Genomic DNA, 17,022 nt, shown 5'->3' on the forward strand with positions numbered 1-17,022 from the left:
GACTTCACCACCGTTCCGCTGGATGACTTCAAGTTAGTACTCGGGATGCGCTTCTTTCGAAAGCATTGGTGGTATTGAAACCGAGTGACGGATCGATGCTATCGATGGGGTCTATCGTAGTGAATACGGTAGACGGCGACGAAGACAAGGGGCAAAGATCGAATTTCGGCTATGAGGGTGATACCGACGCCGAAACAAGGGATGCGACCTTGGAGAATGCCTAAAGGTTCGATGGAGCCGAGGGCGAACAAGACCCCTGCTAACTACGATGCTAAGTGGCCTGGGGGACGAAAGAAGAGTCTACCCCCTCACCGAGGAGTAGACAATGAGGGCCGAGATGCCCAAAGAAGTAGGCCTCGTACCATCAGGGGGCCGCGTCGATGTGTTGAATCGACGTCCTGGTTTGCGGGTCAGTCGACCCAAGAGAGAAGGCCTCGTACCATCAGGGGGCCGCGCCGAAATGCTGATTCGGCGTCCTGGAGATCTCACATTCCCTTGAATGCAGGTGCTGAAGTGAGGAGAGACAAAGTGAAGGTCCGTTGGAGCCAGTACTTGGAGAAAGCCCGAGAGAGCACTTTTCAAGCAGCGGCAAAGTGGGCGTTCCCGAGAGACAAGGAGCACGTGGTGGACTTGGAGAACATGATGTTCGGCAGCTTCTATGTCAAAGAACTCCAGCCTATCCTTGAAGGGACGAAGAGGCCAGTCATTGTTTGGGACGAAGCGCACATTCAAGCCGAGTGGTACAAGCCAATCCCCAACACTGCATGGACGGTCAGAGCTCACCGAGGATGTCTCACTGAAGCACCATTCAAGATTTTTTGTGTTGCCGAGGGCGGCAACAGATTAGGTGGGGGAGAGTGTGACGATCCGCACACTTGAACCCTTAGATTTATTTATGCTTATGTATTTTCATTTTCCTTGTACATTTGTAGTAAGTATTTTCTTAGTAGTTTTAGAATAGGTTTCCATAAATAGGTATATCGCTATTCTGAACTAAACTTGTAAATTCAATGTATCCTGCTACCAGGACCAAATAATCAAATTTCCCTCTTTGAGAGGTACTAGTCAATGAAAAACCGCTTCTCATCCAAAAGCTTGTTGTTGCTTGTTGCTTGCTTTCAATAATCGTATTGCTTACTTTTATTGCTTTCGTGTGTCGGACTTGATAATCGTGACTAGGATTCCCGACACACACCGACCCGAGACCCGAGTATCGTGCTAGTGGGCGATCCCTCACTAGTACGAAGATCCTTGTCGCTTGCATCTTGCCTTGAGAAGGGGCAAGGGTGCGCGCCACGGTCCGGCAAAAGTAGCGGACCGTGACACGTGGCATGGTAGCATGAGACCAAGACTTACAAAGCGTGTTATGGTAGCATGAGAACAAGACTTACTAAGCGTGTAATGTTTTCGTTAGTCAGCGTTCATGAAAAAAACTATTGTCAATGCCTTAGTAGCGTTGGTCATATCGCCTTCTATTTTCCGACTATCTAATTATTTTGCATTAGACAATGTGTTTTAAAGCATTTTCACCAATTCTATAATAAATACTATGCTCGGTCAACCATTTTTAAATATTTGATGGATCGTGTCCATTTCTGTTGCTGTACTTTCGACTTGCTTGCTCTTAGCATTTCGCCAAATTGGGGCACCGCGCCCGATAGGGCGCGGTGCAACAACTAGTAAACAAAAAAACAACAAAACATAGGCCCTGTTTGGTAATCAGCAGATTGATATTAGTAGAAGCAGATTGGTCAAGCAGATTATAAATGACAGATTGGATTAACAGGTTTGACTAGTATATTTCAATTAGCAGATTTAGTAGAAGTGTTTGGTAATTAACAGATTTTGGTTAATAGATTGTTGTATCTATGTATAGATTGTTGACGGATTCATATTTCATAATCTACTAATGTGAATATGCTGGGTAGAGCAGCATATTGGAAAACAGTAGATTGAGCTCCAATCTACTCTTTCAATATGCCATTTACCAAACACTCAAAATAGTAGATTGGTGAGTCAAACATGCTAAAAGCCTTGAATATGCTGAAAATTTCCCAATCCGCCGTTTACCAAACACCCCCATAATAAAACGTATGTAAAAAGCCAGATCTGGAACAACAACCCTTCGTTTTTACTAAATTTAGATCTAGAACTGGGCGGCTGTTGGTGTTGCTATGGGTGGTGGTTGGAGGCGGCGACGGTGGCTGGGGTTGGAGAGGAAGGAGGTGTGTTGTTGTGGCGGCGTTGATGGTGGTTGTGGGCGGTGCGATAGAAAGAGAGGAGGGGAGTCGTGTTGGAGGTGGTGGTGCGGCATGGGTGAGATGGTGGAGAGGAGGGAGTGGTGGTGTCATTAGTGCGTGGTGATGTGCGGTGGTGAATGGCGGCGTAGGTGGCAGATCTGAAAAACAAAAACAAAAAAGAGAAAGGAGGGCTGAGGTGGTGTCGGTTGGAGCTGTTGTGGGCGGTGGTTGGAGAGGAAGGAGGCGGGTAATGTGTTGGTGGTGGCGGCAGTGGTTTTTTTGGGGGCTGCGTTTTTTTTTTGTTGGAGGTGTTGGTGGCGGCAGAGTTGCGAGTTGGTGGTGGCGGCAGTAATCGGGGTCGGGGTTTGGGCGGTGGCGGGTGAGTGAGTGGTGGGTGGTATGTGGGTGGTGTATGGGGATGACGGATGAGGATGAGAGAATGAAGAGGGAAATTTTTTTTTTGAATGTTTTTGAATTTTTTGGGTTTTTAGAGAGATGAGAGAAATGTAATTGTGTGAGATGAGAGAGAAGTGAGTGGAAAATAAATGTTATATAGTAAAATTAGTGGTTGATTAGTGAAGGTAGTGAGGGAAAGTGTTTAATTAGTAATGATTCTCTACTTTTTGCACTAATCCCTTGTTTTTCCTCTTCAATTTCAACCCTTCATCCCATCTTTTTAATGGCTCCAAATAGGACTTAGGGACTCAATGCTTTCTAGTGGACTCACTTGATCCTTCTTCTATATATATATATATATATATATATATATATAGAGGCCGGATCCGGTGAGGCACCTCATTACGGCGAGGCGGCCGGTCTCATCAAATTCATTCATGTTGGGGCGGACTGTGAATGTTGCGCGCTTCAAATTTGGGCTCAAAATTTGGTCCACTGACTTTATTATATCCCAAATATTAAAAAACACGGTACTCAAATTTTCTTCATCATCAAGCTACAGTTCTTCTTATACTTGCAGCCATCTTTCCCAAATCTCCTCCATAACCTAATCAATAGCAGCGATTGTTCGTAAATTCCAATTGCAGCGATTTGCCGATCAACACAGCTACAACAATATCGTGTTTTGATCAACAAGCTACAACAAGGAAACAGGTATTTTAGCAAATTGATCGACAATTGCAGTTATGATGATATTGTGCGATAATTTCAGAAGATTTGGTTCGAATTTCATCAAATTGAGCGATTTTGTAAATATAATGTTCGAAATTGATGCAGATTGCGCGATTTCCTTTACCTAGCGATTTTGTACTACTTATTACATAATTTTTGACGATTTTTGCAGCTCAAATTGCCATGGAGATTGTAGATAAAACAATGGTTGATGATAATAATGTTTGTGAAACAAGTATTTTCTTTTATTGAAGCTCTAATTATTGTTTTCTATTTCAGTTTTAATTTGTGAAATTTTGATGATAATCGAACTTCAAGTCTTTGTTTTGATGTTGTGAATCTCGAAGTCTATTTTGTGAATCACAGAGCTTCTTTTGTGAATAATTGAATTTTTGTGAACCATTTTGTTGCTATTTAAGATGGACTGTGATGATTACTGAGGATCATTTAGCAGTTGTGGATATGTTAATGAGAAGATTTTAGTGTTAAGCTTGTCTGGGTAGCTTGTTTTTGTTTGCTAATTTGATGAGATATAAGTATCAACTATCAAGTACTGAGGATTTAAGCTTCTTACTCGATTTCAAAACACATTTATGTCATTGGGTTTTATCCCAATCATGAAGTTCAATACAAGGGAGTTGTTCTTGGTTGGCGTAGTTCTTTTTGTTTATTTTGTTCTTTGCCTTATTTTGTGAATCTCAGTTCTTATTTTGTGAATCTCATACCTTATTCAGTGAATCTTAAGGCTTGTTTTGTGAAACTTGATCATCACAAGTGGTTAAAATAACCTATTTTGCTCTTTTCTTTATTAGGTGAATCTCAGACTTTGTTTTGTGAATCTCAGACCTTGTTAAGTGAATCTTAGAGGTTGTTTTGTGAAACTTGGTCATCATAAGTGGTTAAAATCACGTTTTTTGTTCTTTTCCTTATTTGGTGAATCCCATATCTTATTTTGTGAATCTCATACCTTATTCAGTGAATCTTAAGGCTTATTTTGTGAAACTTGATCATCATAAGTGGTTAAAATAACCTATTTTGCTCTTTTCTTTATTAGGTGAATCTCGACTTTGTTTTGTGAATCTCGGACCTTGTTCATGAATCTTAGAGCTTATTTTGTGAAACTTGGTCATCATAAGTGGTTAAAATCACGTTTTTTGCTCTTTTCCTTATTTGGTGAATCTCAGACCTTATTTTGTGAATCTCATACTTTATTTAGTGAATCTTAGGGCTTGTTTTGTGAAACTTGGTCATCATAAGTGGTTAAAATAACCTATTTTGCTCTTTTCTTTATTAGGTGAATCTCAGACTTTGTTTTGTGAATCCCAGGTCTTGTTCAGTGAATCTTAGAGGTTGTTTTGTGAAACTTGGTCATCATAAGTGGTTAAAATCACGTTTTTTTGCTCTTTTCCTTATTTGGTGAATCTCAGACCTTATTTTGTGAATCTCATACTTTATTTAGTGAATCTTAGGGCTTGTTTTGTGAAACTTGGTCATCATAAGTGGTTAAAATCATCTTTTTTGCTCTTTTCTTTATTAGGTGAATCTCAGACTTTGTTTTGTGAATCTCAGACCTTGTTTAGTGAATCTTAGAACTTGTTTTGTGAAACTTGGTCATCATAAGTGGTTAAAATCACGTTTTTTGCTCTTTTCTTTGTTTGGTGAATCTCAAACCTTATTTTGTGAATCTCATACCTTATTCAGTGAATCTTAAGGCTTGTTTTGTAAAACTTGATCATCATAAGTGGCTAAAATAACTTATTTTGCTCTTTTCTTTATTAGGTGAATCTCAGAATTTGTTTTGTGAATCTCAGACCTCGTTCAATGAATCTTAGAGCTTATTTTGTGAAACTTGGTCATCATAAGTGGTCATCATAAGTGGTTAATATCTCAGACCTTATTTTGTGAATCTCATATCTTATTCAGTGAATCTTAAGGCTTGTTTTGTGAAACTTGATCATCATAATTGGTTAAAATAACCTATTTTACTCTTTTCTTTATTAGGTGAATATCAGACTTTACTTTTGTGTCACAGAATATTATTTGGCTCTATGGAATAACGTAACAAGTTAATAGAATAACACGGTTACTCTATGTGATAACATGACAAGTTACTGGAATAACACTACATGCTCTTTGGAATAACATGAGAAACATATGACTCGAATACTCAGGTGAAGTGGTGACTTATAAACTTATATTGTGGTCATTACATCAACTGTAGTGTGTTGGTGCAATATTCAGTTTCTACTAAACTAGCTCATTAGCTCAATTGGTAGAGCATTTGTGCAATTGCACAAAGGATGTAGGTTCAATTCCTACATGAGCTTCTATTATCAATATATGTAACATAAGTGTTACTTTATCAAATAAACAGTGTTATTATATATACGAAACAATGTTACATTATCAAATAACTAGTGTTATTCTTAGCTAGCATCACTTTGTTCGATAATTATTGTTACCACATAGAACAACTAATGTTACTACAAAGTGTAACTAGTGCTTTATATATGTTCGTCTATGTGGGGCTCGAACCCACACCATGTGCAATAACACATTGCTCTACCTTTTGAGCTAATAGACGACAATGGCCAAATCCGATATGAAAGTAGACAAATAACAACTTATACTCGTAGATAAGAATTTTTCAACCCAAACTAGCACTAACAAGGCTCAGTGAGTCAGTGCATGTGTAGCCCTTTTCAGGTATAGTAGAAAACCTCTACTGCATTCGGGTTAGTCCAATGTTAAATTACATATGTAAATGCCTTAAAATTCCATGTTAACATCCCAAGACACCCCTATCTTCATTTATTAAGATTCCACAGTTAAGCTGAAAAGTATTGACAATATGTGTATCCATGAACATGCCATTTAAAACATGACCATTTTACAGCAGCTTCAAAATCAGACCAGACTTGCAGGCATGATAGCTCCTAACTACGAATGAGTTGGGGTGCCCCACAGGTACCAAATGAAAGCTACAAGTATTTGAGTTAGCTTTCACCTCCAACAAGAATCACCCCAAAATCTTGCCTGGTTTGGGAGATATGTCCAACAGCGTCGTCTTGCATTCATGTCATTCAAAATATCAGATACTTGTCGTACTTCCTCTAATTTAATGCACCTTCCTAGAATAGTCATCAATAGCCTACCAATATATCATTGATCTTAGCAATTTACATAGTACGATCCAAATGATATACAATGCCAAAAAAAGGTTGAGAATTGGGCCTGCAACAAACAAATTCTACAATAATGTAAGACACAAATCATGAAACATGCTACATTTCATATGGAGTACTATTTTAATGTGAGACTCGTTATCACCTATTTTGCTCTTTTCTTTATTAGGTGAATCTCGGACTTTGTTTTGTGAATCTCGGACCTTGTTCGAAATCTTAGAGCTTGAATTTCATCAAATACTTCGAAATGGACAAAGCTAAGAATTTCATCAGGTATAACATAGTACAGAGTAATAATATCAATAGAATAGCACAATTTTAACATTACCGTAATATAACTCAAGAATGCAGAAGATTAAGTCTAAAAATTCAGCTAAAAATGCAATCAAACGCTATGAAATTCATTAGGCACATAATAAGATTGCGATCCTACAACATAATATTCAACTGATTACAAAGTTGAACGAAAAATTGAAATCAATAACTGAAACACATATACAAAAACATTTAGAGAAAAATATTCAGAAATCCGAACATAAATACAAATTCAAAACCGATAACAAAAGTATACTAACTATCATAAATAATTCACGAATTTCGACACAATTGACGAACTATAAACCAGATCAAGTTAGGGTTTCGACATTTAGCCATTTAGGAATCAATTGAAACTAATAGTTTTACACATAAATCTGAAAAATTAATGTACAAAGGCACATAAGAGTAAATAAGAAAGAATTTAAACAAATAAAAGACTCACCGGCATCATAGAACAAGCTTGAAGAAGATATAAAGACGTATGATTGTAAATTTGTAATTGAGAGGAAAAAAAGAGGAGAGAGAAAGTGAAATGGACAAATGAATGGATCTACTGAGTGAAGAAGCGCGTGTTTTCTTATTGGAAAAATAAGGGGGACACGTGGCATCATCCGGGAGTCTATAATTATTAGATCCGACGGTTTAGAAGGTGTCCAAATTACCGCCCTCACCCTAAGAAGGGTGCCTCACATGATTCAATCTCTCTCTCTCTCTCTCTCTCTCTCTCTCTCTATATATATATATATATATATATATATATATATATATATATATATATATATATATATATATATATATATATATATATATAGAGCAAAGTTCTTCTAAGTCCCTTTTTTTTTTGAGTCCATAAGTCCCTCCCACAACCCTTGGATCATGCATGGTGGAAGGTTGAGATTGAAAGCAAAAAACACACTTAACACTAATTAATTCACTTCTCTCTCTAGTTTTAATAATACATTCACTAATTGATTATCATACACAATTAACACCATATTTTGTATTATACTTCAAAGTTTATGATAATTTTGTTAACATTTTTCGTGTTTCGGTTTTTTTCGTTTTTTTTTTCGAGACAAGTTTTTGACTGTTTCGTTTTTTTCGTTTTTTTTTTCGAGACAAGTTTTCGACATTTTAGGATTTTACGACTGTAATTCTAACGGCAAAAAGTGTAATTTTAAGAAATATTTTCGAGAATTTAGCGTTTTACAAGTTTAACTTCAATCTTTTCCGAGTGATTTTAACGAATAATATTTTGAATTTTTGTCATTTTATCACAAGTTATTGTAATTTAGCATTTTACGAGTTTTATGTTAATGACAAAAAGTGTTATTTTAGTCCAGGTAAGTGTAACTTCAGTCCAATGAGATTGTTATTTTTAGTCAAGGAGAATGTAATTTTAGTCCAGAAAAGTGTAATTTTAGTCCAAAAAAGTGTAATTTTAGTCCACTGAGAATGTAATTTTAGTCCAGAAAAGTGTAATTTTAGTCCTGAGAAGTGTAATTTTAGTCCACTGAGAATGTAATTTTAGTCCATTGAGAATGTAACATTAGTCCAATGAGAATATGAGAATATGACCAAGTCCATTGAGAGTATAACATTAGTCCAATAGAGCCAAGTGTATTTCTAACAGAAAATAGTATAATTCTAACAACAAAAAGTGTAATTCTAACAACAAAAAGTGTAATTTTAGCAGAAAAAAGTGTAATTCTAGCAAAAAAAAGTATAATTTTAACAGAAAAAAGTGTAATTCTAACAACAAAAAGTGTAATTTTAGCCGAAAAATGTGTTATTCTAGCAAAAAAAAGTGTAATTTTAACAGAAAAAAGTGTAATTCTAACAACTAAAAGTGTAATTATAGCCGAAAAAAGTGTCATTCTAGCAAAAAAAAGTATAATTTTAACAGAGAAAAGTGTAATTTTAATGGAGGAAAATGTGATTTTAACAGAAAAAGGTGTAATTCTAACAACAAAAAAAAGTTTAATTTTAGTAGAAAAAGTGTAATTTTAGTCGAAAAAAGTGTTATTCTAGCAGAAAAAAGTGTAATTCTAGCCAAAAAGTGTAATTATAGCAAAAAAAAAAAAAAGTGTAATTGTATTTCTAGTAGAAAAAAAGTGTAATTTCAACCAAAAAAAAGAGTAATTCTAGCAGAAAAAAGAGTAATTCTAGGAGAAAAAATGCACATCTAAGATGAAAATCAACAACTAACCTTAGATCTATTTATTAGATCTAAGACTAAAATAAAACGATCTAATATAACAATAATTGAAGAAAAATGAGAAGACGATATTTTAAATATGTCTAAGATTAAAATTAAAAGATCTCACAAAATTAAACAACTTATGTGAGATCTTTTTTTTCGATCTATTTCAAAAACCTAGATCTAAAATTTTAAAAATAATAAGAAGCAAACACTAAGGAGAACTAAAAACGTAGATCTTAAAAACACCATCATCGACATTTAATATCCCCATCAAACTTGAAAAAAAAAGTAGATCTTAAAAAAAAAAAAGTAGATCTTAAAAAAAAATAATGTGGCAGATCTGAGAACAAAAAAAAACAATAACATCATTATAAAGGAGAACTAAAAACGAAAAAAAAAACAAAACAATAATAATATCAAGTCGACTTTTAACCTTCGCATCTTTAATAAATAAAAAAAAAAAAAAAAAGGACAACTTTTAACAGAAATCGAAAAAATAGACCCCCCACATTAAAACACCCAAAAATCGACATCACCCCCAAATTAACACCCAAAAAATCGAAAAAAAATTAAAAAAAAGTAACAACATTTGAAAGGAAATCCGTTGTTGTCGGGATCCGGTGGTGGTGGGGTTGTTGCTGTTGCTGTCGTGAGTGTGGGCTGGTGGTTGTTGTCGGGTAGGTCCGTGGTGGGGGATGATGGTGTGGTGGAGTTGTTGTTGCTGTCGTGGGGGTGTCGGGTGGAGGTGTCGGCCGGTGGTTTGTTGTCGGGTAGATCCGTGGTGGGGGATGATGGTGTGGTGGAGTTGTTGTTGCTGTTGCCGTCGTGGTTGTGGGTGTGGTTTCGGGTGCACCGTTGGTGTCGGGTGGAGGTGTCGGCTGGTGGGTTGTTGTGTCGGTTGAGGGAGTTGTTGTGGTGGCTGAAGGCGGGGATGTGGGTGGTGGCTGAAGGCGGGGATGTGGGTGGTGGTGGTCGGCGGGGCTGGGGAAGGGAGAGGGGCATTTTTTTTATTTTTTGGGGTTTTTAATTTTAGGGATTTTGAGAGGGAGATTTTTAGAGAGGGTGTGAGTAGGAAATTGTGTGGATGAGAGATAATTAGGTGGGTGGAAAAAAGTATATATATTGAATTAGTGGTTAATTAAAATTAATTAGTGTGGGTAGTGAGAGAGTGGGTTTAGTTAGCTTTAATCCCCTCTTTTTTGCTTCCAATCTCAACCCTCCATCTTTCTCATCCAAAGGCTCTAATGGAGACTCATGGACTCAAGTGTAAGAGGAGGACTCAAATGATCTTATCTCTCTCTCTCTCTCTCTCTCTCTCTATATATATATATATATATATATATATATATATATATATATATATATATATATATATATATATATATATATATATATATATAGTAATAAGATCAAATGAGTCCTCCTCTTACATGTGAGTCCATAAGTCACATTATGGGCCATTGGATCTTGGAAATGGAGGGCTAAGATGAGAACAAAAAAATTAAGGTTAATGCTCTAATTTTGCCATCTTCCTCTAATTTTCTCATTAACTACATTAATCCCCCTCATCTTTCATTCATCATCTCATTATCAATCTCCTCATTCTCTCTCTATATCTCACTTCTCCATATTCTCTCCAAAAAAACCAAGAAAAAAAAAACCCAAAAAACCAAACAAATAAAAATCCCAAAAAATCCAAATAAATCATTTATTCATCTATTTCTCATTCACCATCCACCTACCACCACCCACCGGAAACCACCATAGTCGCCAACCGCCACCGCCGCCGCCAACACCACCGCCGCCATGACGTCATTTTTTTTTTAAAACTTGATGTTTTAATTTTAATCTTGGTGTTGTTTTTATTTTTTTGTTGTTTTTGTTTTTTTAAATATCGCCTTGTTATATAATATTGTTTCATATTTGTGAGTTTTTTTTTATTTTAATCTTAGATCTACAAAAATAGATCAATTTTCATTGACCGTTTTTTTTTTCGTTTCTGTTTTTTTTTTCAATTTTGATGTTTTGGTCTTTTTTTTTCCGGTTATTGGCATTCTTACAAATTATAGTTTGATTTTAGTATCAAATCTATTAATTATGAAATCTCATTGTTTACTTTTTTTTCACTAGATCTTTGATTTGTTTTACCATTTTTCAGATTTGATTTTTCAAATCTCATTTTTTACTTTTTTGTTGTTGATATCGCTTTGTTAATATCCGTCTTATTATATATATTTGTCAATATTCGTATTTAAAAATTTTTCTTGGTATTGTGTGATTTAGGATCTGTTAAAATTATTTTTTCTGTTAAAATTACACTTTTTTCGTTAAAATTACAATTTTTTCCGTTAAAATTACACTTTTTTCTGTTAAAATTACATTTTTTACCGTTAAAATTACACTTTTTTCTGTTAAAATTATACTTTTTTCCGTTAAAATTACACTTTTTTCTGTTAAAATTACACTTTTTTTCCGGTTAAAAATACATTTTTTTTTGTTAAAATTAGACTTTTTTCCGTTAAAATTACACTTTTTTCAGTTAAAATTACACCTGTCTTCATTAAAGTTACATTTATCTCTATTATTAAAGTTACACTTATTTCTACTAAGGTTACCCTCTCAATGACTAAAGTTACGCTTTTGGACTAAAGTTAGACCAATTTGGACTGAAATTACACAAATTTGGACTAAAATTACACAATTTGGACTAAATAATGGAGTTATTTGTAATTTACACAATTTGGACTAAGGATACACAAATTTGGACTATGTTATACAATTTGGACTAAAATTACACTTTTATGGACTAAAATTACACTTCCGTGGACTAGTATACACTTTTGTAGACTAAAGTTACACATTTGTGAATTAAAGTTACACATTTGTGGACTAAAATTACACTTTTTTGGACTAAAATTACACTTATAAAACGATAAAAGTTATACACTATCAATGTACTAAAGTTACACTTTAGTGGACAATGATTAAAATTGCACAATCTCAATGACTCAAAATAAATGAATTGTGTAACTTTAGTCCAAATAGTGTATTTTTACTCTAAATTTAGTCTTAAATAGTGTTATATTAGTTCAAATTTATTCGTAAATAGTGTATTTTCAGTCCAAAATTGTATTTTTAGTCCAAATTTAGTCGTAAATAGTGTATTTTTACTCTAAATTTAGTCGTAAATAACTCCATTAGTTAGTCCAAATAGTCCAAATTAGTTAGTCCAAATTGTTCAAATAGTCCAAATTAGTCTGTCTTCCTTTAGGCAAAGAGTGTAACTTTAGTCGTTGAGAGGGTAAACTTAATAGAGATAAGTGTAACTTTAACAGAAAAAAGTATAATTTTAACAGAGAAAAGTGTAATTTTAACCAAAAAAGTGTAATTATAACAGAAAAAAGTGTAATTTTAACAAAAAAAATGTAAATTTAACAGAAGAAGTGTAATTTTAACAAAAAAAGTGTAGTTTTAACAGAAAAAAGTGTAATTTTAAAAGAAAAAGTGTAATTTTAACGGAAAAAATTTTAGTCTTTGAGAGTGTAACTTTAGTCCATTGAGAGTATAACTTTAGTCATTAAGAGGGTAACCTTAATAGAGATAAGTGTATTTTTAATAGATAAAATTGTAATTTTAATGGAGAAAAGTGTAACTTTAATAATAGAGAAAAATGTAACTTTAATAGAAAAAGTGTAACTTTAAAATAAAAAATAAAAAAAAAAGACCGTTATATATTTTACTCGATTAAGAAAAAAAATTTCTCTCTATCTCTAGAGAGTTTCTCTCTAAATGAGAGTTTCCTTGTTCATTAGGTTTTCTCTGCCGACCCATTTTTCCGACAAATAACAACTCCTTCCACCCTCTTCCTTATCTTTACGGCCAAACCCACTCTTCTTTCCCACTTGTTTATCTTTCTGCCAACCTTTCCAATTCCGCATGAAGTGATGAGGTGTCCGTTTACCGCGCTTTGTTTAAACACGTGTCCTCCTTGCTCTTGCTTTGCCACCGCGTGTTTCTCCGGCCAACCCTGCAAGTAGTTGCTCCTTCTATATATTGCAATCTACAGTTTTTAATTATCCCAGATCAACACACCTTTTTAAAAAATCAAAAACAAAACAATAAACAATGGCCTCATCTTCATCCATTGCTCCTTGTCGGGCAGGGGTGAGTATAAAACTTCCCCCACATCTTTGTGTTGATCTCACGGGTCTTGATTTCAACAAAGTTCTTACTGCTCGCTTTATAGACCAACGTTATCTGACTACTGACCGGATTTTGTTTCTGATTGGCATCAACTGGAGGCTAAATGGACCGATTTCTATTCGACCCATGAAACCTTATTACTTGTTCAGCTTCTCCTCTGCTGCTGACTACCAGTTTTTCAGAAACCGTCAGACTGTCAATATTGATGGCGGTCTTTTGGTTCTTCGTCCTTGTTCTGCTACTACCTTTCCTGACAATATGTTATTTCATATTGTCCCAGTCTGGGTGCGTGTTCTACATCTTCCCTTTCATTTAATGCACTCTTCTGTTGCGGCCTACCTCTTGTCTCATGTTGGTGACGTCTGTGAGGAGGAAGTTGTCAATACTTTGACTCCTACTCGCTGTTTTGTTCGGGTGAAGGTCTGGGTTGACCTTTCAAAACCTCTGATTCCTGGCTGCTATCTAGCTATTAGTGACACCAATCATCAGTGGATCGGGTTTTGTTATGAGGGAGTGTTTAGATTCTGCAAAACTTGTGGCGAAGTGGGTCACCGGGTATCCTTCTGTCCATCTGGTAAAATTCAAGGTGCTCATCGTATTCACGCGCGAATGGAAGAGCTTCGAACCAGGGGTCTGTTGGTTCTTCATGGACCGCCTGGTTCGCGGTTTTATACTCCTGAAGTTATGGGCTTACCTTCTCGTGCCAAGTATTTGACCTCTAAGATTAACATCGCCGCCCCTGATGACTCTGCCCATGTTGACTCTGGAGGGGATTCACCGATTTTTTCGTTCTCTTCTTCTCCATCTGACAATGGAGATGATGAGGAACCTCCTTTCTCTGCACCAGCGCCTGAGCTTGTGGTTCGTGAGGATGAGTCCAGGGAGGTTCTACTAGAGCATCATCCCCTGATTCGCGCTCTGCCTGGCTCCACTGGAGCTTCCACTTCTGCAACTCCAGCTTCCCCTGCTTTTAAAATGACGGTTCCAGAAGAGGATTTGGATGATACCATGGCTTTGGGACTCGCAGAACCAGTTACGTCCCCTCGACAGGTTGATGTGGGCATTCTTTTTCGCGACAATCTGGGTGCTGGTTCTAGTCGTGGTTCTGGTTTTAGTCATGTGCCTATGGACTCGTCTGGTAGGAAATTAAAATTTGTTTTTAAAAGGAAGGTAATTGCCAATCTTAACTGCTTGAGTACACCTTTCTTTAAGAAATCAAGCCGCTCAAAATTTTTGAATTTAACCTGGGGTTCCTCCTCTTGGTCTGTTGTTGAGCTTCACACTCGTCCCCTTGAATGTCTTTTTGAGTTCCTGGGCATCCCTGGGTTTTGTTACACGAAGCCTAAATCTCCGGATTTAGACTTTCGTGATCGTTTGGTTGGGCCATTTAAACGCAAATCTCAGTGTTTGGATTTGGCCCCGGATATTTTGTCTAATAAGCGTTTACGGTTTTCTGTTGACTGTGTTTGGGGTTTTCAATTCTCTTCGCTAACTTGGTTTTCATCTCATTTCCTGTCTTCTACCAGCGCTGAAGATGGGAGGCTTCTCTTAGGTCAGGTGGTGGACCGTAAATCACCACCCGGGGAACAATGACTATCTTTTGTTGGAATTGTAGGGGCTTTGGTGAAGCGGATGATCCTACAATTCCGTATCTACATAGATGTGTCCTTAAATTCCATCCGCTGCTTTTGTTTTTACAAGAAACTCATACCTCTGTAGATATTGCTTGTATGAAGACTTCTCATTTAGGCTTTCCCAATTACTTTGCGGTGGATTCTAGTGGTCGTAGTGGAGGTCTTCTTTTGTATTGGGATAATTCGGTTGATGTTCAGGTCCTTTGTAGTAACTCGCATTTTATCTTCTGTAAATTGGGTTTGCATCTACCTCAGGGTGTGTATAATGATATGTACATTATGTTCATATATGGGGAATCTATGTTTCAGTATCGTTCAAGTGTATGGGATCGGATCTCTAATGTTATTTTGGGTTGTACCCCTTTTCTTGTAATTGGGGATTTTAATCAGGTTGAATTGCACTCCGACAAATTGGGTGGCTCCAGCTCTATACGCGGTCAGGTTGATTTCACGACATGGAAACTTCTAAACTGTTTGGTAGACATTCCTTTCTTTGGGCCCCGCTTGACTTGGATGAATGGACAGTTAGGTGATAATTGTATCATGGAACGACTTGATCGCGCTTATGCAACGCAGGAATGGTTTGACATGTTTCCTCAGACCTCTCTTCTAAACTTACCTATTCTTATTTTCGATCATTCCCCGATCATTTTACATTTGTTCCATGCTCAAAATACCTTCAAACGCCCTTACCGTATTGATAACTGGTGTTTACATTTTCCAGAAGTTATCTCCCTTGTTATTTCAGCCTTTCAAACCCCGATCCATGGCTCCTTACCTTTCGTTCTTTCCCGTAAATTAGCTACCGTGAGATTTGCTATCCTACAATGGGTTCTTCAGCATCGTCTTACCTATGGTATAAATTGGTCATGCATTGAGAAGGACCTGGAACTGTCGGCTACTGATATTTCAGATTTTGATTCTGCTGATGATTTCCAATTGCAACGTTCTAATCATCTTCAGCTCATTTCCAAACAACATGGCTATTGGGCCCAGCGGGTTAAGCTTCGTAATGAGGTCTTAGATGGGTTGCCAACTCGATTTCTCTTTAATCGAGTCCGACAGCGTTCTGTTAGACAACGGCTGGTTTCGATACGCACACCTGCTGGGATATGTCTCCATGAACCAGAACAAGTTGAGCTTGAAATTCTATCTTATTTTAAGAATCTTTTGTGTGCGCCTACAATTTCGACGGCTGATTCATCCTTTGCATCTTTGGAATCATTTCTTCTGTCTTTGGACTTGCCAACGCTTTCCTCGGCAGAAAGCTCCATTTTATGTGCACCTTTCACTGAATTTGATGTCCTTCGAGCAATCCGCACTATGAATGGTTCGAAATCTCCTGGTCCAGATGGTATCACACCACGGTTCTACCAGTTCTTTTGGCCTCAAATCGGTTCTCTTGTGTCCGCGGCCGTACTACAATTCCTGAATTCGGGGGTTATGCTCAAGGAATGGAATAACACACACATTGTCCTCATCCCAAAGATTGACCATCCTGAGTTGGTTACTCATTATCGTCCTATTAGCCTATGCAATGTTATTTACCACATAGCTTCTAAATGCCTTGCAAATAGACTCAAGCTTGTTATCCCTTCAATTGTTTCGGATTCCCAGCAAGCATTTATTCCGGGTCGTCTAATGTCGGATGGTTGCTTTGTTGCTCATGAAGTCCAGCATTACATCAACAAAACCAAGAAAGGGACTAATTGTTATGCCGTTCTGAAGCTAGACATGAGCAAGGCTTTTGACCGAGTTTCCTGGCACTTCCTTATGGCTGTTCTGCGCCATATGGGGTTTCCCTCTCTCTGGCGCGACCTTCTTTGGGAATGCATCTCCACAGTTTCTTACAGTGTTCTTGTAAATGGGACTCCTTCAAGTACTTTACGGCCTACTTCTGGTCTACGTTAAGGTGACCCTCTTTCCCCGTATTTGTATATTATCTGCATGGAGGTTTTATCTCGTCAGCTGGCCATGGCCGAAAGGATGAAACTTTTTACGGGAATCAAAATTTCGCGATATGCACCAACTTTGTCACACTTGTTCTTTGCGGATGATGCTTTACTTTGCTGTAAAGCAACGGCTAATTCTTTTGAAGTTCTACGAGATTT

The 17,022-nt window shown here is 36.7% G+C and overlaps 1 protein-coding gene across 1 annotated transcript; it reads left to right on the forward strand.

The window, feature by feature from the left end:
* The first annotated feature begins 15,007 nt into the window (after positions 1 to 15,007).
* Positions 15,008 to 16,822, forward strand: LOC141650159 (uncharacterized). The gene has a single exon (XM_074458665.1). The coding sequence runs from the start codon at positions 15,008 to 15,010 to the stop codon at positions 16,820 to 16,822; it is 1,815 nt and encodes a 604-aa protein (XP_074314766.1).
* Positions 16,823 to 17,022: the final 200 nt, after the last annotated feature.

This window comes from Silene latifolia, chromosome 1, assembly GCF_048544455.1.
Source record: "Silene latifolia isolate original U9 population chromosome 1, ASM4854445v1, whole genome shotgun sequence".
NCBI classification, from domain to species: Eukaryota; Viridiplantae; Streptophyta; class Magnoliopsida; order Caryophyllales; family Caryophyllaceae; genus Silene; species Silene latifolia.